The following is a 27030-nucleotide window of genomic DNA, read 5'->3' as shown; positions in this document are numbered from 1 at the left end:
TGCACCTTCCCTGTGTGCCTCAACCCCCGCTGCCTGGCTGCCCGGCTGCTGCCTGCCGCTGCTGCTGCTGCTGCTGTTGCTGCTGCGGCCGCTGCTGCCAAGACTGAGGTGGAGAAAAGAGCCAGAAAGCATTTCTCCTTTTTTTTTTTTTTCCTCTCTCTCTTTTTAAACCAGGCAAGAATGAGTCTGCAGCAACCCTGTTGGTGCAAAATAAATAAATAAAGCAACCAGGGAGGGCTGCAGCAAGCACCACTACAGGCTGGCAAGTGACAGGGGAGGGAGCCAGGAGGGAGGCTCTGGTGCCAGGGAGGGGTCATGCAATAGCAAGAACAGCAGGTTCCAGAGGATCTCTCTGACATCCTGATTCCCCCACTGGGGAGCTCGGGCCAGCCACCTTCCAGAGGATTGTCTTTTGGTCTCCCAGATGTGGAGCAATTCTGTGCAACCTCTAAATCTAAACGTTCTCTGTGGGTATCATTTATGGGAAGTTCTCAGTCTAGAGCATCTCCCGTGGGGATCAGTTTGAGGCTCCTACAGTGGGGCTTCCTGAGGATTCGTTCACAGTCCTCACTGAGGGACTGCTCCACCTGGGGAGAAACTGCAGGGTCGGGGTGAGGGTGGGTTGGATCTGTATAATGCTGATGGATTGCTGAGCTGGAAACCTGAGTCTTGACCCAGGAATGAGACTGGAGAGCAGGCATGCAGGTAATCTAATTTAAGGATCTCCCGCACCCTCTGACACACACACCTCTTGCCTTTAAAATCATTTTATAAAGAATGGCACAAGTTGGGGTTTATGTTTACTCAGATGAACCTGTCCCCTTAGAGGACACAATCCCACCCCCAGCCCCCCAACCCCACAACTGCCCATCATTGCTGTTAATCCCTCAGGGGAGGGTTCACAGCTGTTTATGAAGCCAAGAGAGGTTCTGGGCAAGATCACAGCTGGGGAAACAGGCCCAAGCCCTGCTCCCTGGTGTCCTCCATGCCGGAGTCAGCGGTGCCCAATGACGGGGTGATGTGATCACATCTGCTTCCTTCTCCACAACAAGAGCAGGGCTGGCGGGCAGGCCAGGAAAGTCCTCCAGGGTCTGATCTTGCCTTCCGACTGACCAGTGCCAGCGACCCCTGCTTCTCTTGGGGCTTCTAGTGGTAGAAGACAGCTGCAGCTGGGGTGGTGTTTGGATCACCCCAGGCCCAAGATCAGTGGACCAGAGCACCATGGAAATGTTTGAGGGGGGGTCCCTCAGGATTGGGACTTTCCCCTGAGGCCTCTAGGCTCCTCCAAGCTGTGGCCTCAAGGATAAGAGAGATTGTGTCAGGTTCATGTATCTCTGGAACTGCATTATTGCTGTTGAGTCTGTATGTGTTTCACCTGTGTATGGATATGTGTCTCTGATCAGATTTGTACCAGCCCCTAAAGTCTATTTTTAAAGTGCACATAAGAGGTTTGAGTTTTAACTCTATATCTGAGATGCTCTTGGCCTTCATTGTACCCTAGTCCCACACCCAAATCCCATAAAACAATTATCTCCAGCCTTTCATCCTCATCCCATCCAGTTTTGGTTAGACCCCAGGTAAAGGACAGGGTGCCCAAATACTTCCTTCCTGAGCTGGGAGGAAGGCAGAGGCAGAAAATGTAAAGCTCCAGATTCATTTTATACAGGTCCTTCTGGGCTCTCACTGCCAGTCTCTGAGCTTGATCCATCTCCCCCAGCCGAAGCCCAAAGGGAAATGCAATGAGGTATTTCAAAGGCTTATTCTTAGCTTCTGAGCTTCTGAATGAATTGCGTTCTATTCATCCAGGGAGCCCTGGATGCCCCTGTCTTCTTGAGGATGTCTTGGTCCCCCAGAAGTCCTTATATCCCAGCCACCCCCTGCCTTCCAGAAGCTGGGTGTGAAGGAATATGGGAAATGAGACAGATCAAAGCTGAGGCTGGAGATGGTGTTCTGCCAGCCCCACCCTCTGGCGATTGTCCCACTGCCAGGCCAGCCTGCTGACAGAAAGCCAGCCGCAGCATCTGCTCACTTCCAAAGAGCTGGTGGGGACTACCCTCCAGGGTTCATGGGAAAGGAAAAAGCTGAGGGTGGAATGGGGTCCAGGGAGGTGGGCCAGCAGGCCATAGGGAGAGGCAAGGAGTCCCTCTTCCAGGTCACTTGGACAGCCCCACAGGTGACTCGGTTTCAGTGCTGAAGAGCTCCTTGTAGAGTGGAGGGAAAGCCGCTTGGACCACAATAGGGTGGAGGTGCTGGAAGATCTGCAGCCTTTCCACATGCTGGCTACACAGGCTCCGAAGCTTCCCCTTGGGTGGCAGCTGGATATGGGTTAATGGGGAAGGGAGGGTCAATACTTCAGCTCTCCTCAGAGCAAAGAAGTCCACTTGTTCTTCCTGGGCTAGGACCAACCCTCCTTGCCTTCCCCTTATGTACTTGGCACTTTGGCACCAGCCAAATCCCGCTGGTAGAAGTACGTGTGTGTTCAGGACACTGGAGGGAAGTGAGAGTGGATGGGGGACAGGTGAATGTTTTCTGGGTGAAGCCCTCAATTTATGTTCCCAATACTTCTAGAATGAACCTCATCAAAGACTCTAATGTGCACTTCATGCTTTTGTAAGAGTGACTGTCTGTGACTCTTGTTGTATGCTGTCACATGCCTCTGCCTTTGTGCATGTTGTTCCCCTCTTCCCATTACTAATCCTTACCCTCTGGTGTCACCTCTCCTAAGACTATTTCCCTAACTGCTCCCCATCTGGATTAAGGGCCCTTCGTTTGGGCTTTCCTCTGTGTAGCACTTACTACATTGCAGGAAAATAGTCCAATTTGTCTGCCGTCCCACCCTAGATTTCAGCTCCTTGGCTGAGGTCTCTCTTTCCCTGTCTCCTCTGTACCTATCATAATGCTTAGCACATGGCACATGCTTAATAACTCTTTGAACTAAACAGACTTTCTAAACAGGCACCTAACACTGCAAGTAGGAAACCAATGCCGCCAGCACTCAGCCAAACGGGAGATGAAAAGGGCACAGAAACCAGTGAGCAGATGGAGACGGGGAGACCTCACTGGAGCAAGACTGAAAGAACAATTTATCTCTTGCAGTCTCCTCTATGACCAAGGGGCTTAAAAATGTCTCTTGCCTGCCATTGCCTCCCTCCCACTAGCTTAGTTTTCTTGGAAAGAGGCAGTCAGGGAAAAGCAGGCAGCAGGGTGTGATCCCGTCATATCTCCTCGGTTCTTTCTCTTCCTTGCCACTGCTTTGTTCTGAGCTTTTTTGGGCTATGGCAATAGCTTCCTTCACTCATTCAACAAATATTTGTTGAGAACCCATCTGAAGCTGAGCTGGGCACTGTGATGGCCTCTAGTGATATATCAGATATATCAGTCAATAAAGTATAATCTGTACCTTGATTAAATTTACATTCTGGTGAGGGACCCAGGAAATAAATATGTAATGTGTCAGATAATAAGTTCTTTAAAGAAAACTAAAGCTTTTTGTATGGGGTTACTGGTTATGAAAAACCTCTCCCGAATGAAGAGATGGAGTAAGCCATTTGGAAAACTGGGTAAAGAACCGTCCAGGTGACTACAATAGCAGGTACAAAAGCCGTGCGACTGGGTTTGCTGTGTTCAAGGAATAGCAAGGAAGCAAGTGTGGCTGCAATGGGTGTTTGAAGGGGCAGTGGAAGATCACGTGAGAAAAGAAGGCAGGGATCATGTTATGAGCCACTTGACCATGACACAGACTCTAGATTTGATTCTCGGCATCACAGGCAGCTACAGGAGGGCTGAGAACAGGAGTCAAGGCCAGGTGTGGTGGTTCACGCCTGTAATCCCAACACTTTGGGAGGCCCAGGTGGGCAGATCACCTGAGGTCAGGAGTTTGAGACCAGCCTGGCCAACATGGTGAAACCCCATCTCTACTAAAAATACAAAAATTAGCCGGGTGTGATAGCTCACCCCTGTAATCCCAGCTACTCAGGAGGCTGAGGCGGGAGAATCGCTTGAACCTGGGAGGTGGAGGTTGCAGTGAGCCGAGATCACACCACTGCACTCCAGCCTGGGTGACAGAGCAAGACTGCCTCAAAACAAACAAACAAAACAAACAAACAACAACAAAAACAAGAAAAAACCACAGGAGTGGGGCATGATGAGACTGCATTTTTAAAAGGGCTACCGTGGGTGCTGAGTAGGTGTGATGTGGTTGCTACAGGGCAGATGAGGGTGGAACACGGGCTCAGTTAGGAGGCTTCTCTTGAAGTCCAAGTGAGAGCCGAGAGCTGGTAGGGGCTGGGGTGGTGGTAATAGTAGGGAAGGTGATGTATTTTGAAAGCAGATCCAACCAGATTTGCTTTCCAATTGCTCTCCCAGATTCCTGTCTCTCCTCCTTCAAATCCATCCTGTAGCAGATTAAAGTTCAAGTTCTTCAGAGCACAGACTGTGTAAGTCATTGCTGTACCCTTAACACCCAGCCCTGTGCCTGGCACATAGCAAAGGCCTGCTTGAATAATTACATAAATGGTTCCTTTATACTGGTTCCAAAGTAAATTGCCTAAATGACAGCTCTGATTGTGTCATGTTTCTAGCCTTTGGAGCTCCCTGTGGCCTAGAAATAAAGCTTTAACTCTTATATGGCATTGAAAGTCCTCTCTGATTTGCCCCTGACCTAATTTTCAGGCTGATCATCTGGTGCTCTTCTGCCCCATCAGTCTATCCCAGCTCCTGATTTTACACTTTAGGCAGGATGTACCATGAGCGATTCTCCACATACACACTATTTTGCCGCCTTATTTTTGCTCCTGTTGTTCTTGGTCTTCATTGTACCCTAGTTCCACACCCAAATCCCATAAAACAATTATCCCCAGCCTCTCATACTCATCTCATCCATTTTTTTGGTTAGACCCCCAGGAAAAGGATTTTTTTTCATTTTTTTTTGTTTTGCTCCTATTGTTCCCTAAGCCTGGAATGCCTGCCCCACCCCCATGAATGCCTGTTAAAATCTTACATCATTCATGGCCTAGTATAAATGTCATCTGCCCTGGGAAGTATTTATGACCCACTCCTTTTACCCCCAAATTATTTTTAATCCCTGTTTTATACTCTCATAACATTTTCCTGGTGTCTCTTATTATAGTTATACATAGGGGACACAGGGATAGAAAGAGGGCAAACAGCACTGGGATTCAATCTTGCATTTAAGTCACTGAAGTCTCCTAATAGCTACAAGGAGATTTTTTTTTTTTTTTTTTTTGAGACAGAGTTTGCTCTTGTTGCCCAGGCTGGAGTGCAATGGCACAATCTTGGCTCACTGCAACATCTGCCTCCTGGTTTCAAGCGATTATCCTGCCTCAGCCTCCCAAGTAGCTGGGTCTACAGGCGCCTGCCACCATGCCTGGCTAATTTTTTTTATTTTTAATAGAGATGGGGTTTCACCACGTTAGTCAGGCTGATCTTGAACTCCTGACCTCAGGTGATCCACCCACCTCGGCCTCCCAAAGTGTTGGGATTACAGGTGTGAGCCACTGTGCCCGGCTGCTACATAGGGAGATTTGAACACCCGTCCTATTGACTGGGTTGCCATGAGGATGAGAAAGCATGTCAGCAAAAGCACTCTGTTAATTGCATTATTATTATATCACATACCACATTCTACTTTGTGTGAGTTAGTGATACACCAATCTCTTCTTCATACCAGATTAAAATCTCTTGGTGGGGGCAGCAACCAAATCTCTGTATCTTTCCACAGTGCCTTGTACAAGCAGGTGCTGGGTAAGTGCTGGCTATATTAAACTGAATTGTTCCCTGGAGGTCCCTCCCAGTTCCAGGCCCTCTAACTTTCCAGTCTTTATGCACATGGAAGTAGCCGTTCATTCCCTTAGTTCCCACTGCTGATGCAAGCTCTCAAACACAGCGTGGTACTTCCGCACTCCCTCCTCTGTACCCACAGACCCCGGCCCTCGCAAACTCTGATGTCACAGAGCTGGCGATGGGCCTGGCCTCTTCTACCCCAGGGACTGCTCCTACCTTTGCCAGGATACTTTGGCGATGAGTCTTGCAGAGATGATGATGAAAGGCCAGCTCCAGATTGTACTGCAGCTGTTCTACTTTCCTTTTCTCTTGGAGCCCTGGCCGGTCTGGAGGAGGGGGTGGGACCGTAATGAGAACAAGAAAGAACATGGACATTAACTCCCAACAAAAGGGTGTATCTTTTTGGACATCTGTGCTGGATAGAGGTCTTCTCAGCTGAGCGCGTGCATGTGTGTGCCTTGGTTTGATAATGGTAAGCTCTGAGACGTTGGGCTTGGCTAGCTGTCTACAAGGAAAACTGGGAAGAGATGAAAGGTATGAGAATTTCTGATCTCCTGACTCCAAGCTACCTTCTCCCTGGTAACCTGATATTCCACATAGCTCATTCAATGCTAGGCACTAGGATTCTGTCATAAGGGGAACAAGAGTTGGAAAAGAGCTCTCCCATGTACGAAAAAGGCTCCTGATAGGAGGTGGCCTTCCTGAAGGTGCCCAGGCCTGCACCAGGGGGCTTGCAGCAATCTGTGACTAACTTTTGCCCTGATTCTATAAAATACCCAGAAGTCATCTTTAAAGTTTTTATCTTCTAGTTTGAGGGGCATATTTAGGTGTCCACTCACTGGCAGAGCCAGAAGACTGATAGTCTCGATCTGCAAACTCAGGTTAGCAGCTTGACCCACTTCCCTAGGTTCTCTGAATATTTAGCATTCAGCTGGCTCAGCCCAGTTACTCCATGCCAGGGGAGTGGATAGGATATCCAGAGTCTTCCCATTATAGGCATACAGCCTTAAAATTAGTTCACACAGAGCAGTGATTCTTAATCTTGGTGGCCTGGGCGTGGCTGTTAAAATTCAGCACACCCCTGATCAATTACAGATGGTCCCAGTCTTATGATGATTTGACTTACTATTTTTTGATTTTATGTTGGTGAGAAAGCCATTTGCATTCAGTAGAAACCATACTTTGAATACCCATGCAACCATTCTGCTGTTCACTTTTAGAACCATATTCAATAAATTACATGAGCTATTCAACACTTTATTATAAAATAGGCTTTGTGTTATATGCTTTTGCCAGACTGTAGGCTAATGTAAGCATTCTGAGCACGTTTAAGGTAGGCTAGGCTAAGCTATGACATTCAGTAGGTTAGGCGTGTTAAATGCAGTTTCAACTTACCATATTTTCAACTTATGATAGGTTTATTGGGACATAACCCCATCATAAGTCACGGAGCACATGTACACTGGAATCTCTGGAAGTGGGACCCAGGCAGCAATAGTTTTTAAAGCTCCCCAGGTGATTCTGATGGGTGCTACAATGAAATCACTGCCACAGACTAACAGACACATTTCCGTCAGGAAAGTGGCTCATTTCCTCTCAACCTCATTTCTCCCCACTTCCCACAACCCCACCTTATGCTGCTCTTGTCCCTCTCTGAGCATCCTCTGAATCTTTATTTTAACTCATTTTATTTTATAGCAATACTGAGTAGGGCTCATTCTGCTATTTAAAGCAATTTCCCAGATTTAACCACATCTGAAGGTCTAGACTCTTCTTCGATATCTGCCATGCCCCTGCCACCTGAATGTCCTTCACCCAAGCCCAGCGACACTCACGGGCATTGATGAGAACAAGGGCTGTGTAGAGGGCAATCTCGTCCTCGGAAAAGTGCAAGGCACTTAGGGAGTGGGAGAAGTCAAAGATGGAGCTGATGAGCTCGCTGCAGCCTGATGGAGTGGAAATGAGAAAAGTGAGAGAGTGGCTGGAGTGGTGGTGCCCGAGGACACCGCCCTTATGGTGTTTAGAGCAGAGGGGGCAATTCGCCCTGAAAAGAGGGTGCCGTGGGTCACAAAGCTTTGCCTGGGGTTGGCATCAGAATCTTCTCTCTCATTTCTCCCTGCCCCTCACCCAAGGCTCGGAACAGCTCCATGCCACCGTATTTGCCTTCAAAAAAGACCGTGCGGTTGTCAGCATTGTAGGCCCGGCACATCCTAACCAGCACCACTTCCATTGCTCCTGGGCAGTGGGGAGAGAAGATGCAGGGACAGTGTCAAGCAAAGCCAGATCTGACTCTGTCCCCCTGATTTCCTTAAGCCACCTCCCTCCACTTGGCTCTGCCCCGTGCCGTGCTCTGTCCCCTTGCCCCCAGGCCTGCCCACCCATCCCTGGGCACCTGCTTTGAGAAGCACAATCTGGTCATTCTGGCAGAGCTCCATAAAGCCTGAGAGCCTCTTGGCAAACTCCACCACGTACTGAATGGCCTCGGTGAGGTGGTGGGCACAGCGTTCCCACATCTCCCACATGGACTGCAGGGAGGGAGGAGGGTCCCGCTGTAGTGCTCTGTGTGGCCCCGTGATCCTCCTGAGCCCTGGAGCCCCACCTAATAAACTGCAAGGGGTAGGCTCTGAACTCCTATGTTCTCAACTAGCATTTTCAAAAGCCTGGTCTTAGCACAAATGCACAGATTCCTGCCAGTGAGTCCCACACACTGAGCACCCACCGGCTGCTGACACCGAGTTAGCTGCTGTGAGGGAATCAAAAAAGTATGAGATACAGCTTTGCCCTCCAACAAGGTACATCTTGTTGAGGTGAACAGGACATACTGCTGCCCCTTCCCCCACAAAGGTTATGCTCAAGGTCTCAATAACCTAGAGAAGCAAATGTGAAGTGCCAAACGAGTGTGTTTAGAGCAGGTGGTATCATGAGAGTGTAATCGAAAAGGCAGCATAAACTTTGGAGCCTGATGAATCTGAATTTGACTTTGGTTCCACCACTTTGTGACCTTGAGGAAATCTATTAACCCCTCTAGGCTCAGTTTCTGTCTGTTAAAAATAGGAATAAATGCCACCCTCATAGGTTGGTTGTGGTAGGGACTGAGGATAATTTACATAAAGCATTTAGCACAATGCCTGGCAGAGAAGTGGTGTTTAACAAATGGTAATCAGGGTTCTGATTATTGTTATTGTTGATGGAAGAGGAGGAAGGAGGGTACACCAAGGTCTGCATGGTAGAGGAGGCAGGATGAAGGCCAGGTACTCTTTTAATAGGCAAGAACTAAGGAAAAGCGCTCATCCATCTGCTGGGGTGTAGACAGATATACACATTCACAACTGTGCATAGACGGTGTGCACATGCTTGTTGGCCAGCCTGTGTCTGTGATGTCCTGCCCTGCCCCAGGACCCAGGTGTGTGCAGGTAGCCATCTCTGAACTCTCCCCGTGGAGGTGGGATGTGTTCCCTTCCTGCAGGTCTCCTGGCCTCACCTTCCTCTGGTAGCCAGTCACTTCCTCCCGGGAGAAGATGTTGGAGCGCTGCCGCAGCAGGTCCTCCAGCCGCAGCTGGCATGTCTCCCTGTAGGACTTGCAGACGCTCTGCACCAGGTGCTCTGGGGCCGGAGAAGGAAGGCATGGCTTGATCTCAGCCAGCTCCTGCCCCTACCCACGCAGGGGCACTTCTCAGCCTGGCCTATCCTGCTCTGCCTCCTCCCTCCTCCCCTCGTCCGGACCCCTCAATTCCCTCAGGCGCATGTTTGATTGATATGGGGTGCTGGTGGAAACCCCTCCCTCATCTCTACCACCCTCTCCACCTCCCCAGCTGCTCACCTATCTCAGTCAGGGAGGCATAGGGTGCCTCCAGTGTGCTGTGGAAACTGGGGCTGCCGTAGCTGTCTGGGCCCTGTCCCAGTTCCCCAAGCCCAGGATGCCTGTGTTCCTCAAAACGAAGTCCACATCGGTCAGGGGTCGGCTGGCTGCCTGTGCTATGGAAGCTCTCTCTGCCCTCAGCCTTGCCCCGCTCAGGGCTGTATTCAAGGTGGCATGAGGCTCCATTGAGCCCTGCCTTGGCCAAGCCGTTGGAATATAAGGGCCCAGAGCCTGAGGCTCTCAGGAGGCCAGGGGGACAGGCAGAAGCCTCAGGCAGGTCAGGCGAGGAGCCCAGGGGCAGCTGCCCGTCTGGGAGCCCCAAGGTGTAGGTGAGGGTATCTGCTCCTTGGGCCCCTGCTGGAGGGGTCTTGACCACTGGTTCCTGTTGCTGCTGTTGCCGCTGCTGCAGCTGTTTCTGCACTTCTGCATGCAGGCTGTCCCTCTGCTTCTTGGACATGCGGCCGAACTTGACAGCTGAAAGAGGTCCAGGGACCAGGGGTTTATGAGGCAGGAGAACATGGCACAGGGCAGGGTCAGCAGGCATTTGGTCATTAAAGGATTAACTTGCTGCTCTCTGAATGGCTGACTCCAAGCACAGCTTCTCTCGCCTTTAGGGAATTTATGCTCAAGACCCCATCCACCTCTCACTCTTGTTTGCTTCTGGGGTCTGTCCAGCCTGCCATTTCAATCTGCTAAGCAAAATCTTCTAAGTTCTAGATCAGATTTGAATCATGGCAGAATTCAAGCAACGAGTCTAGGCTGGGGATTCTGGCCTCCAGATATTGGGGCTGGGGGTGGTCGAGCAGAGGGCCTCAAGCTGTATTGGGGTCACCTCGCCTTTTTGGGAGGGTCGGAGGAAGAGGAGAGCTGAGAACACAGGTCTCCCTGTGGTCAGGCCTGCAGGCTCCCTGGTGACCTAGATACTCACCACAGCCCAACCCGGGCTCCGCGGCTTGTTTCTGAACATCCTCTTCTGCTCTCTCTTTCCTGCCTTTTTACTCCCCCTGCCACCCCTCCCAGGTGTGGGGGCACAGCCCCTCGCCCCGCCTGCCCCTTTGCACCCCTGCGTGCTTCCTTTTGCTTTGTTATTTTGGGCACTGAAAAGTGCTGACAGGCTCCTTCTGGCTCCTCATCACCTCATGGCCCCCCAGCTCCACCCTAGGCTCCTTCTGTGGTGGTGGAGGTGTGCAGGGGGACTGGTGAGGAGGTGGTGGGTGAGGAGGGTGGATAAGGCACCAGGAACACCAGCCCTCCCCCGTGATCACCCTCTGGTTGTTCTCAGGCCAATTCTGTTTCCATTCCTGGCTACAGTCCTGTGTCCAACTATGGGAATGGGGAACTAGGAAAGGAGATAGAGCTAGAACTACAACAACAGGGTAGCAGGGGAAGGTGCCAGAGCTGCATGGGAGCTGGGCCAGAGGGAAGCAGAGTGAGGAGAATTCGTTCCAAGTAAGAAGAGATGAAGAGGTATGGGACCTTGGAAAGAGGAGCTTTGTTCTAGCAAAGCCTAAAGTTGGGGGCTCCAAAGAATTTTGATGGGGGTGACCCATCCATCTCTGCAGGGGAGGAGACAAGGGGTTGTAAGGGGGAGGAATGGAGAGCAGACCAGAGGACGGGCAGTCTTGCAGGTTAAGCCTTGTCTAGCTCAGCAGGCCAGGCTGCCCCTCTGGAGACACCAAAAAAACCCCAGGGGGCTGTCGACTTGGCCTCACCATCTCGGGACATGCCCAGCGCCAGGCATTTCTGCAGGCGGCAGTGCTGGCATCGGTTTCGGCTGGTGCGGTCGATGGGGCAGTTCTGCTGACGGGTGCAGGAGTAGGCCGCGTTACAGCGCTGGCTCCGGCGGAAGAAGCCCTGGGGAAAGCAGGTGGAGGGCAAGACTGCTTATCCTGGTCAGGCCCAGCTCACTCACAAAGGCCTCCAGCCCACAAGCTCTGGCAGGTTTTCTACATCCCACCACCTGTCAGTTTTCTCTCTCCTCCATCTATTTGTGTAATTGCAATTTATCCTGTAGTCATTTCCCCAGCTTAAGACAGGGCCCTGCCAGTGTTGAGGGCCCTGCAGGGAGGCACTACTCAGGCATTTTCCTGGCTGCCCAGGAGATCATCCCTGGAGTCAGAACAAAGGCCATTAAGCCCCTTGTTTATCTCTAAGGAGATGCTGTGTGTGTGTGTGTGTGTGTGTGTGTGTGCTTGTGTATGCACACGCACACATGCATGCATACACATGCCTACGACTCACCTTGCACCCCTCACAGGTGATAACCCCATAGTGGATCCCAGACGACTTGTCCCCACAGATTTTGCAAGGGATCACTTCAATTTGTGCTGGAAGAGAGAAAGAGAAGTAGGTCAGCCCAGGAGCCTTTTCTGCATTCAACCACCATGTACCTGGGCTGCAGATACAGGTACCTGGTGCTTCCCCTACTTCTCCAACCAGCTCCAGCTTGCTGTTTCCCTCTTGCAAAATGGAAGGGGAAGTGAAATGCCAAATGCTTCTCAGCAAAGGGTGTGAAGAAGCTGCGTTTGTTTCACAGAGGAGGGGAGTGTCGAGGGGCAGCCGGGAGTTGTATCTGCTATGGAGGCAGAGAAAGCAGCTGCAGAGGGGCCACCTGCTCAGTCCTTCGAGTTGAAAAGCTCCAGTTGCCTCCCTCCCGCGTTGGGACATAGGACTCCTCACTGCCTCACAACACCTGCTTCCCGCCCAAGGGGTTTTCTCTGTGCCTGCCTCCCCCACTGGGGCTCAGCTCCCATGGGCAGAGTGTAGGGTATAGCAGGAAGATGTGGTACACAGGGGGTGGGGGATAGGCAGAGATGCCAGTCCTTCCCAGCCAGACAGTGAAGGCTCAGGGAGGTGCTATACAGAGACGGGGTGAGGGGGTGGCAGGGAGGAGCCCAGGAAACTGGGGCTCAACACCCCAGCTCTGCTGGATGCCTGAGAGCCTAGGGAAAGAATTAGCCAGAATTAGCCAGAAAGAAAGGTTCTTAGGCTCTTGGCCCCAGAGCAGAGAGAGTGTGGCTTTGTGTACATCCGTGTGTCTGAGTGTGAACATTTATGTTTGTACAAGGGTATCTGTATCCATTTGTGTGAACATGAATCATCAATGTTAAAAATGGCTGAGACTGGCTGGGCGCGGTGGCTCACGCTTGTAATCCCAGCACTTTGGGAGGCCGAGGCGGGCGGATCACGAGGTCAGGAGATCGAGACCATAGTGAAACCGCGTCTCTACTAAAAATACAAAAAAAAAATTTGCCGGGCGTGGTGGCGGGCGCCTGTAGTCCCAGCTACTCGGAGAGGCTGAGGCAGGAGAATGGCGTGAACCCGGGAGGCGGAGCTTGCAGTGAGCCGAGATCGCGCCACTGCACTCCTGCCTGGGCGACAGAGGGAGACTCCGCCTCAAAAAAAAAAAAAAAAAAAATGGCTGAGACTAGAGACCATCTCATTCAACCTCTTCATTTACCGATGAAGGACTAAGCCAGATAAGGCAAGGCGGTTGGGCCAGGGTCATAGGCTAGTTTGCCTGAGAGCTGGGTCTACATCCCAGTTCCCCTGAGCTTTCCATTATGCTGTTCTGTGTACCTGTCTTTTGGGGTACACATTTCAGTGGGCATGTTTGAAGGTGTGTTTGTGCGTGTGCATATGCATGAAAAGTACGTGTCATTTGTGAGCCTACGACATATCTGGTTGCTCCTGCGTCCACACGTGCATATTTGTATGTTAGCGTCTGCTCATGGGGCACTAGGACCCCGGGTTCTGTCTCCCACCGAACTCACTGTAACCTGTACCTGCTTCCCCACCCCTGTGGTTTGCTGCTGGCCCTAGGCTCATCTCTGCTTTGCCCTGTTCCTGTCAATGCCCACAACTCTCTGATGAGCTCTGTGGGACCACAGGAGGCCTTCTCCCAGCTCTTCATTGAAAGGTAGCTGGGCAAAGCTTGGGATCCCTGGTTACTGTAGGTGTTTTTAGCATTTCCCAGAGCACATGGGTCTCTTTTCCACCATCACTGACCTGCTGCCTCCCCTCTGAGTGGGGAGTCCTGGGGCAGGACAGGCCAGAAGAGTAAAGAGAACGGCCAAAGCCCCTTTTAATCTATGACATGTCTCCCACCAAAGGGGCAAAAGAAGTGGCAGCCTCTCTGGAGGGCGAATGCACATTGCTGTGAGCTCACCTCCAGTCCCTGGCCTGGACACTGGTCACATATCCGGCCTGATGATGTGAAGTGGGCAGGGAGACCATGGCTTGCCCGCCATTCCCCAAAATATTATTTCCATCACTCTTAAACCATCATCCCTCAGGCCAGACTTGAGGTGAGTCAGAGGCAGTAGTTGCCCCCGACGGGGACAGGGCACATGGGTATCTGAAATCCCTTCGTTAGCACTCAATTCCTCACCCAACCCCCAGCCACACGTGCCTGCCCAGCAGCAAGCTTCCAATGCTCACACTGTAAGCTGTGGTCCCCCCAGGACCAGGTGGTAAGTGAGTTTTCCAGATTCTTTCCAGTAAATTAAGAGCAGATTTTAATGCATGGAGGGGAAGAGAGAATAAGAGGGCACTGGGTGTCTGGAACAGGGGCAGAAAATGTGGGGGCCCCCTTACTTCTAGTCACTTAGATTCTTCCTCTAGACCTGCGTTTTCTTGTCAGCAAGATCAGGATAAAAGTATTATTGCCTGTCCATGGGGTGATTGTAGGTAACAGAGAGTAATGAAATGATATCACCCATGGAAAGCACTGTGTATTCAAGTTACTCCTGAGCAAAGGTCAGGCTGAGAAGCCCAGTGGGCCTGGCAAGGCTGAGAGGAGCACTCGGGCCCTGTGGACTCTGTTCTTGCCCAACACCTCCCCCTCCAACACTGTGGCATCTCTCTTTTCACTGGCCTAAGACCAGAGACGGGAGAAACCAACATGGGCCACCCAAAAAAGTAAGCGGGAGGGAGATTAGGCCAAGCCACAGTGGGAACTCGGGCTCTGGCCCAGCAGTCAACCACAGGCCTCCCTGCCTCTTCCCTTCTCCAAGAGCCACATCCGCGTGCGTGTGTGTGCTGACCACATGGGTGACCCCAGACACATCTCCCTGCCCCATGCTTGATCCACTGCTGCTCCTGGCCCTAGGAACCTCACAACAGTGTCACCAAGACCTTGACCTTCTCATAGGAAGATGTGGCCAGTCAAGGACCCCCTTCGCAGATACCCATGTTTGGGGGACACCAAAGCCTTGGACTCCAGCCACCTGGTCAGCCCATCCTCAATCCTCCCAGTCCAAGACAGAAGTACCCAGTGAGACAGGCACACAAGGCCAAAGACTCTGAGCTAGAATGTCAGACCCCCTAGCCTCACTGAGCTGGAAAGACCAAGAGGTTTGGGACCAGGAAAAACAGAGACATAGATCTAGGGATGGAGAGATGGCTGCGGAAACATTGAAACACAGAAAATCCACGCTTGTATCCTGGCCTTTGCCCAACCCATGGCCCCCTCAGCACTTCAGGCCCTCTAGTCCTGCTCCCCCCTCCTTCCCCTGCCACCTGCACTCCCTTCAATGCCATCCACCCAAACCTCAGAAAGAAAGTACCAGTGCTGTGTACATGAGGGTGTGTGTTACTTGTACAGAAGGGGTGGGGGAGAACGGGAAGGGGGCTGGTTGACTTGGGGGTTGGTGAGAGGAGCTGAAAACATCTCTGATGATAACTCACCTTCAAAAGCTACCCCTGGGAGACACGTCCCTGAAGCAGCAGGTGGTGGGAACTCAGATTGGGGAGAAGGAGCTGAGTAATCACAGGATTACTCAAACTGTTGCCCAGGAGCCAGGCCTGCCAGGAACTTACCATCTAAGGGCCTGCCAGTGCCAGGAACTAGAGCCAAGCAAAGGTCAGGAACCTCGAGCCAGCCCCTGCACCACTGCTCCCATGGCAGCCCTAACTCTACCTTCACCTGCTGTCTTGGAAAGATCTTTGATCTCACCTACAGCTCTCTCACTGTAGCTCTCTCCTGAGAGAGCTTTCTCCAAAAGAAAACTCCAATTCCACATGCTTCCAAAAGGAGAGACAAATGCCCAAATGCACCCGCCAGCTCCTTAAGTCATCTAATAACTGAATGACTATGGCTTTTTGCATCTCAAACAAGATTACTTGGGGATCTGAGGTGGGGCTCAAGATTCTGCACTTTGGTCAGCTCTTAGTTGGTGCCTAAGCTTACTGGTCTTCAGCCTATACTTTGAGTAATAAGAACTTAATCCCTATTCCTGTCTTTTTGCCAGTTTGCTCCTTCCAGGGAGTGGGGCTGGGGTTGGCGATCTTTTCCTGAGCTCATTCTTGTATCTTTTCTGCCATCCAGTGTGACCTCTAAAACTTCATTCCGAGACAATACTAGAAAAAGAAACTGAATCTCCTCTGGATTGCTTTAGAGACTGAAGTACCCCCAGGAGCATCCTAGTAGCTCCTGCTATGAGGGGAAATACGGTAGAGGCAAAGTCCTCCATCCTCCTCTAATCGAGCCTCTCACAGCTGCGAGATTCAGTGATAGTGCTTTGAGTACTTCCAGAGCCTGGCCCTGTGCCAGCTTAGGAAGCCAACCCTGGGCCCTGTCCAGGTGCCCTATGCCACAGAGAGGAAGTGGTAGGAGCAGGGGAGGGGCTGCAACCCAGGGGGATCTCTCCCCTCAAACCCCAGAACCACCACCCCCCACCATCATGGTAGAGAATGGGTTCACACAGAGAAACCCCGGGGTCCTCATCTCCTCCTCCTGGTGCCTCGTCAATTTAGAGATGGGCCTTTTCCTCTCCTCTTTCTCTCTCCCTTTTCTCCAGTGGATACTGACGAAGGAGAAAGGATAATGATAGACATAAGCATTGGCTGAATTCTTACTCTGTGCCAGGCTTTACATGCATTTTCATTTAATGATCACAACAACCCTGTGAAGTAGGCCCTGCTAGTATCATCCTCATCTTACAGACTGAGGCCTAGAGAGAATAAGCAGCTTGACTAAGGTCACACAGCCAGAAGTGGCAGATCCAGCATTTGAACCTAGATCTCTGTAATTCTGCAGCCAGTGCCCTCAAGCCTTAAGCTACATACTTTATGAGGATAAGACGCCCAAATGCACACCGGAGACCTGGGTAGAGGACATGGTTATTTGGCTGTAGGGGAAAAAGTGTGAGGTGAGTGTGGTGGTCTAGGAACAGAATTCACAGAGGAAACCCACAGAACTAAAGCCAGGACTCCTGTTTGTATAAAGATCCCAAGAGATATTATTCCCTCTGTCCCAACTCTTCCTCTGAGGTCGCAGTCTCCTCCTGCCCTACCCCTTTCTCTAAGGCCAAGTGGGACGACTTATATATCCCAACAGGGTTCCCGGGGACTCCTCGGGAACACCACAGCCCCTTTAGGGTATAGACTAGGTTTCCATACATCTTGGTATGCCTCTCTTTGCAGAATGAATGAATGAGTGAGAAAGAGGAATGCATCTCTTTCCTTAGCTTGAGCTCCTCCCCTCCCCACAGGCAGAACTCTCTGTCTCAATCCGCACCGAGACCACAGCTCTGGTCAGCGGTCCCTTGCACACCCCAACCTGTCACCAGCCTCCCTCCTTTCTCAGCTCTTAGTTCCCCCAGCTTCTGCAAAGCTGGAAACCAAGGTGGTGGGTGCCACCACAGGGGAGCAGGAGTGGGAGGGCTGGGTGGGGGCTGGGGAAGAAGTGGTTCTACCTGGTGAACACTACCCCCAGCCCAGGCCAAGGCCCTCATCGCAGCTCCTGGTGAGAATTTTCTGCTGAAACACCCAGATCCTAGGGCTGAGAAAATAGTGAAGCTAAAACTCAGGTGGGCGAGGGAGAGTCTGGGGTTTTGAAAAGCCATGAATGACAGCCAGCCAGCCAGCCGAAACCCCCTCCTGGTGCCTCCGCCACCCCCGCAGTCTGGGACTGGAGAAAGGCGAGTGAAAACAACTAGTGAATGGGGGAGGGGATGAATCACTAGGAGGAAGCTCTGGCGAGTGGGAGCCCAGACGTCACCATCAGCGCCTTCCCTGCCTTCAGGGCCATCTGTCCCCCATCCCAGAGCACCTTTGCTGCTCCGGGAGGGTAGTGGACCCAGAAAGACCTTGGCTCTGACCCTGAGGCCCTGCCTTGTTACTGTCCCTCCCCCAAAATAGACATCTCCATTCTTTCTGAGCCTCAGGGCCCCAGGGAAGGGGCTGCACTGCAGCAGCAGGCGTGGAGGTGAGACCTCAGAAAGGACTAGCTGTATGGGAACAGGAGCAAGGGCCTTGGGCTGCCTGCCTGGGAGAGACCTTAGCCCTTAGAAAGTCCTGTTTCCTGTTAGTTTAAGTCAGCAGCACAGAGGCAGGGGACAGGGAGGAGCCCTTGGTAGGGACCGAATATTTTCATTGTGCTGGGACAAGCTGAGTCTTTTCAGAGTCTAGCGCCTTGGGCTCGGTGGTTTGGTATTTCTGTTAGGAATGGGAAGACGGGGAAAGAGAAGTGTGCTGGAGCCATGCAAGGAAGGAAGAAGCCCTTCACGGAGTCCTAAGATGGCCCTGGCTCTCAGGGTGATATCTATGTACCCTGGGGACTTGGAGTCCTTTCTGGCCCACTGTTCCTCATGATCATGACCAAACCTAAGAAAGATCAGCTCATAGACAGTGACCTCGCACCCCTCAGCCTCCCACCTCCCCATCCAGGCCAAATGCCAGGGCCTGAGTGCCTATTGGCGCCATGCTGGCCATGCCCTTAGGGGAAGATGTCTGGGCTACCCTCCGTCTGGCTGGCTGGGAGTCTCTTTGGTGTATAGACAGACACATTACCTCCACTTGACAGCAGCAGGTCGGATGGCAGGGCGCCGGTGCCATCCTTGTCAGAGCCACCCTACTTCCCCCTTACCGCTTTCCTAGACCCTGTGTCTCCCTGTCTTCCCTTTACTGCCAGTTATCTTTTCTCTCCGCCTCTCCCTGTGTCTATGTGCCTCGTGATCTTCTGCACTCCAGCTCTGTTTCTGGGCTTCATACCTTCATGTTTGTTTGTTTCTTTAAGAGACAGGGTCTTGCTCTGTCACCTAGGCTAGGGTGCCATGACATTGATCATAGCTCACTGCAGCCTTGAACTCCTGGGCTCAAACGATCCTCCTGCCTCCGTCTCCTGAGTAGCTGGGACTACAGGTACATGCCACCATGCCCAGCTAATTAAAAAAAATTTTTTTGTAGGGACAGGGGCTCACTTTGTTGCCCAGGCTGGTCTCAAACTCCTGGCCTCAAGCCTCAGCCTCCCAAAGTGGGATTACAGGCATGAGCCACCGTGCCCGGCCGCACCTCTATGCGTTTGGCTCTATTGGTGTTTCTCCATCCACACCTCCAGCTGGACATTACTCTCTCCCCAGGTGTTCCAGAAACCTGCCCTTTGAGTTGGGTCTCTGCATCTCTCCTTATTTCTTGATCTGTTTCTGCTCCTTTTGTCGGGCCCTTGGTCTCTGGGTGTGTCACAGTCCCAAGCCCCATGTGCTTTGACTCTCGCCATCGGTGGTTGGAGGGGCTGGTGGTGGTTGGCACTCATTGGGGTCAGATAACTTGGGGCTATGAGATACCTGTAAATGTCCAAGTGAGAAGGACCAGTGGCACCGACCCCCTCGTTGGAGGAGGCCCTGTCTCCTACCTCCCAGCCTGGGTGGGGCTGTGTGTGTGGTGGGGGTGGGAATAATGGAGGGCTGGACAAGCGTCTCCCTCAGCCCCTGCTGGGGACTCCTGCCGCACTGCTGGGCTAGAAGCACATGTAGTCATTTCATCCCAGGGTTGATCTGCTCATTAGGCGCCATCTCTGGGAAGACCAGTCTGCCAGCATTTGCTGCTAATAGAGAGAAGCTAGAAGGGAAACTGAAGCTCCAAGGGGCCCTTTCCTCTGTGTAGAAGCTGTTGACTCTTCTCTCCAGCCCTCCTTATCCACCCCAGCTCATATGCCTGCACTGTGGCCTCAGTCCCCATCACAGAAGTGGAATTCTTTTCTTTCCTTGGTTTCCCTTCCTTCTAACCTCTGGGAGAGCTGAGTCTCCTTCATCACCCTTGGGGATGCCCGCCTCAGGGCACTGGGCTCTCTCTTGGCCCTGGGCCTTTGGAACTGGGAGACTCTCCATAGTTGGTTTTGTTGTTCTATCTTAAAATTCAGCTCCCTTGTTTTGCGGATGGTAGACCAGGGCCCAGTGACTTGGCTTGTCTAAGTCTATATGGCTAGCCAGTGACAGGCGGCATAAGTGCCTGGTCTTACACTGTCAGTCCAGGGGTCTTTCCAGGACTCAATACGGCCTCCCTTCTGTGGCTTGTGGGAAGACCCCAGGTTGAAGCTGGGGCTGCCTCAGTCCTCAGCCATAGGGGCATGGGGCTTCCTTTTTCCTCCTTCACCTTGTGCTCTGAGAGCTTCTCTGGCTTCCCTGACTTCCCTTCACAACAAGTACAGGGGACTTCCTGAGGTTGCCCACCCTTGCTTTGCTGGAAGGCACAGGAACCCCAGACATCTGCCCACCAACTGTTGGCCCAGGCTCCAAGCCAGGAAAAGAGTGAGACTGAGGTCTTTCCAATCCCATTTCCATTGCCTTGCTTCCCCCGTCAAATGGGTGACTGACCCTGAAGAACCACAGACACACACACACACACACACACACACACCCCCCACACACGCGCACACACCCCCCCCCCCCCCCCCCCCCCCCCCCCCCCCACACCCCACACCCGCGCACACACCCCCCCCACAAACACCCCCCACACACGCACACACACACGTGCACACACACACCCCACACACACGCACACACACCCCCCCACACACGCGCGCACACACACACACGCACACACACGCAGGCATGTGTCCGGGTGCACCCTGACTGGATTCCACATAGTCCTCATGTCCCTGGATTGGGCAGAAAGCCTGGTGGCTTTGAGGCCTGGATGTGGGGATTCTGTGCCCTGCTGCCTGCCAACCTCAGTTGACTCTCGCGGTCCTGTTGCTTCAGAGCACAGCAACTGCTCTGGCCTCCTTTTACTCACAAGCAGGCTGGAGGCACAGAGGGAAACACTGTAACAAGAGCCAGGAGAGTGCGTTCAGGGCCCCTGGTAATTACCAGCCCCCATCAGATACCAGCTGTGTAACGTTGGGTGAAGTACGCAGCCTCCTTGGCTCTCAGTCTTTTTGTAAAATGAGGGGCCTGGATACCTCAGATACTCTTGGAGGTTCTTTTTGGAACTCAGGAATTCCTCAACAGTCCTCTTACCATTGCTGCTGTCAGGGAGCTGCCTGGCCAGCAGGACTCCCCAGCTGCTCCACCCATCTCCCAACAGATCTTGACCTTGACCAGGACGCACCCTGCCAGGAAGGAGCACCCAGCTTTGCTCACACTGTTCCCAAGACATCCTCCTTTCCAGAGGGGTGACGACAGGGTCCAGGCTCCCCCGCCCCCAGGTGGCCCCATTCACTTACTTCTCATGACTGAGCCTTGGCTCTGCCGGCCTTGGCTCCCTGTCCTTCTCAGCAGGGGGTGGTCCAGGAGTGGGGTGCAGCTGGCGGCAGAGGCGGTGCGAGGCCCTCTCAGCAGCGCCTCAGCCTGAAGCTCTGCACCTAGCTCTCTCCCCCAGTGCTTCTGGGCTGGGGGGGTTTAAGCTCTGCACCACACAGGTGGCCAAGTGACAACCCCCCACCCCACCCCCAAGGGGTGCAGTGAGTAGGATGACAGGCGCCCCACGTGGCCAATCTGGGCCTGGGGCACGGTGTGAGGGGAGGGGCAGCCAATCGTAGGGGGCGTTGGAAAATTCCAAAACCACATGCGACAGCCACACGCGGTAAAAGCTGTTTCCACCCGCCGGGGTAGTTCTGGCTGGGGAGCCGGAATGGAGCTCACACGAGCCTGAGGCCAGGTTTCTACTCCTGCTACCCCTGAGGACCTTCCAAGCCTGACCCTCTTTGCCAGGTGACTTCAGGGACAGGGATGTTTTCAGAGGTAAGTCATAGGATGTCTGCCTGGGGTGGTGGCATGTTGCCACCTGACACCCTGTGGACTGCCAACAGCCATACCCACTGTGGTGCAGCCTGGGGGGCTGTCCCACCACCCCCATGCCCACGCTCCTCCCTGCAGACACCACATATATCTTGCGCTAGGGAATACATGGAAATGATAGAAGCAGTAATAATCACCAGGCAAATACCCACAATCCACAGAAGGAAATCAGAAATTTCCTTAGGAGCCAAACTGCTGAAATTGGAGTGTAGATAATGATCATCATCACCATCGTCATACTCATAATCATAATAATAGTGCTTACTATTGTGTGTCAGAAATGGTTCCCAATGTTTTATGTGGATTATCTAATCCTCACAAAATACTTTATGTGGGCCAGGGGCGGTGGCTCACGCCTGTAATCCCAGCACTTTGGGAGGCCGAGGCGGGTGGATCACCTGAGGTTAGGAGTTCGAGACCAGCCTGGCCAACATGGTGAAACCCCATCTCTACTAAAAATACAAAAATTAGGCAGGCATGGTGGCGAGCGCCTGCAGTCCCAGCTACTCGGGAGGCTGAGGCAGGAGAATCGCTTGAACCTGGGAGGCGGAGTTTGCAGTGAGCTGAGATAATGCCACTGCACTACAGCCTGGGCAACTGAGTAAGACTGTCTCAAAAAGAAAAAATAAAAAAACTTTGTGAAGTAGCTACCATTATCCTCATTTCGAGGAGGAAAGTGAGACACAGAGAGGTTAAGTAACTTGCCCAAGGTTACACAGCTAGTAAGTGGCAGAGTCAGGATTCAAGCCCAGGCAGATTGGCTTCGGATCCCACTTGAAGGATGGGAGGGTTTCTCTGGTTCAAGTCTGCTTTTGAGGGTGTCTCAGCCTGGGTATATGAGTCTCTCTGGAGTGTTTTTTGGCCTGGGGGAGGGGCCAAACAATTCCAGAGACCTTCTCAGCTTCTTAGGTGCTCTGTGGGGTATGTTGGCTTTGAGAGTCCCTCTTCAGGGCCCCTCAGTATTCAGGCTCCCTCTTGGTCTGGGGAGTTCCCCTGGGTTCCCCATCTTGGACCCCCATCTTGGGGTTGTCTCAATTCAGGAGCCAATTTTCAGAGTCTCTCGGCCTGGGGGAGGCCTTAATGTCTCCTAGATTCTGTGGGGCAAACTCCTGAGAGGTGTCTGATCTTGCTGGGACTCTAGACCCTGTCATCCAGGCACAGGCCTTTCCTTGCCTTCCTGGGCCTTCCTGGGGCTTCAGGAGCTGGGCTGTGGAGTGAGGGAGAGGCTGTCAGCCTGGATCCTCAGGATGACACTCTTGGGGTGGGGACATGAGGACCGGTGGGTTGGGAAAGGGATAAGGAGGTATAGTCCTGGCTGAGGTTTCTGAGGTCAGAGGTTAAGGGTAGGAATAGGGTTTGACCTCTCCCAGTTCCTGCTGCTCCGAAAGTCCCCCTACTCCCCCCACCCACATATGGTCCGTGACCCCCCTCCCCCAGCTCACCCGCGTCACTCCCTGACCCGCTTTCCTCCCGGGGCCCTGCTCAGCATTTCCGTGGGGCCCTGTGGCTAAGGGCAGGCGAGACACTGATCAGGATTATGCTGAGCAAAGCAACCCCCACCCAGGAGGAGGTAGCATCCTGGATGGCCCTCAGCCCTGGGCTGCCCAGCTCAGGGAGAAGGGCAATGCTTTGCTCTCTGAGATGTCTCTACTTGGAACAGGGAGGCTCTAGACAATTTTGGCAGTGGGCGAGATGGCAGTGAGCTCTCAGGAGGAACTGGCAAGGCAGTCAAGGGACGGCTACGGAGAAATGGTGTGGCCACTCCTACCCTGGAGGGATCCTCTCGATTCAGGGACCCATGCTCACAGAAGGGCACGCATAGCCCTGATGGGCATAGCTTTGGGACTGTGTGCATTCTCTGGGGGACTAGCCTTTGCCGCAAACTAGGAGAGGAGAGCTGATGTGCTGAGTGGTCCCTAGAGACGATGCTTATTCACTAGCATCCACTGGGAAGTCCTCTCTGAGCTCCAGTGCCCTTCTTACCTGCTGTAATCTGGCTTTCAGGGCCCCAGGACACAGAGTGCCCCTGTCCATTTTGTTTCCTACAGAGATAAAGCTCTCCTGCTCTCTAGTCCTGCACAGGCTGGCTCCAGGCTTGTTCACACCTCAGGATGTGTTAACCACAGAGACGAACACCAAACCTGGCTCAGCACCATAAAGCTTGGTGCAGGGTGGGCACGGTGGCCCATGCCTGTAATCTCAGCACTTTGGGAGACTGAGGGGGGTGGATCACAAGGTCAAGAGTTTGAGACCAGCCTGACCAACATGGTGACACCCCTGTCTCTATTAAAAATACAAAAATTAGCCAGGCGTGGTTGTGGGTGCCTGTAGTCCCAGCTACTCGAGAGGCTGAGGCAGGAGAATTGCTTGAACCTGGGAGGTGGAGGTTGCAGTGAGCTGAGATTGTGCCATTGTTCCCCAGCCCAGGCGACAGTGCGAGACTCCGTCTTAAAAAAAAAAAAAAAAAAAAAAAAGCCTGGTGCAGGCTCCCTGTCTCCCTTGGCAGCAGCGCTGAGTTCCTGAGGCCACCCCGCCTCTGCACGCCCCCCTACCTCTATCTCCTTCCTTCCCCGGCCTGGCAGTCGGCCCCCACCCCCTCCCATCTCCCTGCCTCTGTCCAGCATCTCTCCTCGCCTTTTTTCACAAGGTGGTTCCCTTTTCCTTTGTTCTTTCCTGGTTTCTTTACAGTGTTTCCTTTCATGCTTCAGGCTTCTTCCTCATCTCCTCCCATTGCCCTGATCTGTGGTTTCCTCGCACCTCCCCTTGCTTTCCTGTTGCCTGCCATCTCTTCCTGACTCCTCCACCTCTGTCCAACCTCAGTCCCCCCACAGATCACTTGCTGAATTATTCTACATCTCATTATGCCCCAGCCATTTTCTTGCCCCGGACCCCCTACTCACAGGTGTGGGTCTTCTTTGTAGCCAGCAGCTCTGTAAAGACAAGAGAGGGGGTTGACGTCAAAGGTTGAAGACCATGAGGGGCTGAGACACTTCCCCCACTCCTAGGATCCCATTGCCGCACTCCTTCCCTCAGAGCCTGGCGTCTGAAGGGCAGGCAGGCCACCCCCTGCACTGTCCCTCTCTCCTCCTCTGCCCTTGGGCCACACTGGCCCTCTTCCAGGTACCCAGAAGTGTCAGGCTCCTCACTGCCTCTGGGACTCCCCCAAGCTGCTCCTTGCCTAGAATGCCCGTCCGTCCTGTACCCCTTAATCTAGCCAACTTCTCTTTCTCCCTCAGGTCTCTGATTATGTCTCTTCCTTGGAGAAGCCACACACACCCCCTTCCCCTGCCCTTGTGCTGACACATTTAGCTCCTTGCATTTTATTTCCTGGCACTCACCATGTCACCAACTGTCACCTAACTGCTGTAATTGTGTCATTGTCTATGAAATGGGTCTTCCCTGCCAAATTGTAAAGCCCTGTGAAGGCAGGGACTGTGTCGGTCTTATTCACCTTGTAATTTCCAGAGGTGTCGGTCTTATTCACCTTGCAATTTCATTGGAGGTGCACAAGAAATATCCTACAGCCAGAGTTAAATCTCTGTGGGACTGAAATCTCTTGGTTGCTTATCTATGCCTGAAAACACCAGGGCTTCAGAGATGTGGGGGTTGGGAGTAGGGGGAGAGGATGTTTGGAGGAAGAGGAGGGGAGAGCTGCAAACACAGACCCCTCTCTGGCTTCCATGGGCCAGGCTTCCCTGGCCTACCAGCCTGAAGAGGAAGGCATCCCTTCTCTGCTGCTGCTGCGTGGCCGGGTCTGGGTGGAGACTGGGCAGTAGGGAGCATGAGTGGGTTGATGGGGTCACACGGATACTCGGACCTCCAGGAGGAGCAGCCCTTGAGGGGAGGGCCTTAGCTGGAGCATGTTTGGTGGGGGGGGGTGTCACCCATTCATGCAGTTAGCATCTATGAAACACCTAGCCAGGGAGCCCCTGGAAAGAGGATTCCCCTGCCAGACCTTGGCCCATTTCCTACATCCACATAGCAGCTCATCACAGAGCACAGGGCCAGTCTTTTGTCTCAGAAAGCGCTTCAACCATGCCCTACACCCTCTATAGCTTCCCTAACCTCTGACTCTGTTCTGTTATTTTTTTCCTTCTGCTGTTCAGTCTTGACACCCGACACACACACACACACACACACACACACACACACACACACACACACAACACACACACACACACACACACACACACACACACACACACACACACACAATGCCCTTCTGCCCGGGAGATGCTCCCCACTGGCAGGCCATGGTCACTGGGCTGTGTGGAGGCGAGTGGCCTCATGGCCTGGGCTCTGCTGGGGTGAGGGAGGAGAAAAGACTGCCCCGAGGTGGCAAGGCCCCACCCAGCCCCGCCCACCTCCCCTTGCTCCTGCCTGGCCCCACCCAGCTTCCTCCCTGACGTGGCACCGGCTCCTGGCCTGTAGCCTTGCACCTCAGAGCAGTCCTGTGGTGGGGGTGCTCCCCTTGCTCACCCAGGCAGCCAGTTCTTCCTCCACCAGGTGGCCCTGGAGCTTGGTGGCTCTGGCCCTCAAACTTTCCTCCTCCATGCTCACAGCTGACCAAGCCTATGGCCCTGGGATCCTGCTCTGAGGGGGTTCCTGACTTGGACCATGGGTGGGGCCAAGGACGGCCTGACATTCTGTCCTTCCCTGCTGATGGCCCAGTGCCCCACATTCTCTGCAGAGATGAAATCCCACACCCCTGGGTGAGTGGCGAGGAAAGGACCAGGCTACATGGTCGTGGGCAGCTGACAGGGTGTGGTTCCCCCTGCCACACTCCCCAAGTCTGTCACTCCTTAAAGGACAGGTTTCTCCACTGGTGAATGAACGGAAGGTGGAGCAGCCAGCCTCCCGGCCACTGCTGTCTGGGGTCCTGGCCAGATCAAGGAAGCAGTGTCCCTGTGCCTCCTGGGGCAGGCCCACACCTGGGAGGGCCTGTCCACATTCTGACCCCTCGCTGGGTCTAGATCTGGCTCCCCTGACTTGGCTCTTCCCTCCCCATCTACCCTCCAACCTGTTCCTTCCTTCTCCCACTTCTCCCTTTCTTTCCTGTTTCTCTCCTTTTGCAATTTCTTCTCTGTCATCACCCTAGCCCCTCCTCCTGTTTCTCCTCCAGTTTCCCTCCCTGCCAACCCAGGGCTTTCTCCTCAGCACTCTTGTCCCTCCCTCCCCTCCTCACTTCTTGCCCAGTCTCTTGCCATTTCTGCCCTCTTCTGAACCTCCGGCAGTCTCTTCCACCTGCAGGCAGGGCCATGGGCCTCTTACCCCGTGAGGCTCGGTGCTGTCTCTGTGGGGCCCTGTCCATGGGGCAGCTCCCTTGGTGCCGTCCTGGCTGCCCTGGCT

General features: G+C 53.1%; 1 protein-coding gene across 3 annotated transcripts; it reads right to left on the bottom strand.

The window, feature by feature from the left end:
• Positions 1–19: 19 nt before the first annotated feature.
• Positions 20–27030, bottom strand: RORC (RAR related orphan receptor C). 3 transcript variants are annotated; one of them, XM_032154608.2, is made up of 11 exons: positions 26953–27021; positions 24582–24611; positions 11903–11988; positions 11374–11515; positions 9623–10135; positions 9284–9405; positions 8195–8327; positions 7930–8037; positions 7638–7748; positions 6019–6128; positions 20–103 (listed from the first exon to the last, which is right to left on the bottom strand). In XM_032154608.2, exons 1-11 carry the CDS (start codon positions 26990–26992, stop codon positions 20–22), a joined length of 1479 nt encoding a protein of 492 aa, XP_032010499.1. In that variant the 5' UTR covers positions 26993–27021. The 3 variants fall into 3 exon arrangements, with proteins under 3 accessions (XP_032010499.1, XP_032010498.1, XP_058295257.1); XM_032154607.2 differs by lacking the exon at positions 20–103 and adding an exon at positions 2140–2315 and having other exon boundaries at positions 26953–27030; XM_058439274.1 differs by lacking the exons at positions 20–103; positions 26953–27021 and adding exons at positions 2140–2315; positions 26161–26362.

The sequence above is a fragment of the Hylobates moloch genome, unplaced genomic scaffold (genome assembly GCF_009828535.3).
Source record: "Hylobates moloch isolate HMO894 unplaced genomic scaffold, HMol_V3 SCAFFOLD_5, whole genome shotgun sequence".
Lineage (NCBI taxonomy): Eukaryota > Metazoa > Chordata > Mammalia > Primates > Hylobatidae > Hylobates > Hylobates moloch.
This window is presented reverse-complemented; position numbering and strand designations above follow the sequence as displayed.

Coding starts and splice junctions, on each gene's coding strand:
- RORC (XM_058439274.1), bottom strand. CDS start 26,362: ATGTGGGGCACTGGGCCATCAGCAGGGAAGGACAGAATGTCAGGCCGT. Junction 8,038..8,194: donor GATTGTGCTTCTCAAAGCAG/GTGCCCAGGGAT, acceptor CCCACTGCCCAG/GAGCAATGGAAGTGGTGCTG. Junction 6,129..7,637: donor CCTTGTTCTCATCAATGCCC/GTGAGTGTCGCT, acceptor CCCCTCCTCCAG/ACCGGCCAGGGCTCCAAGAG.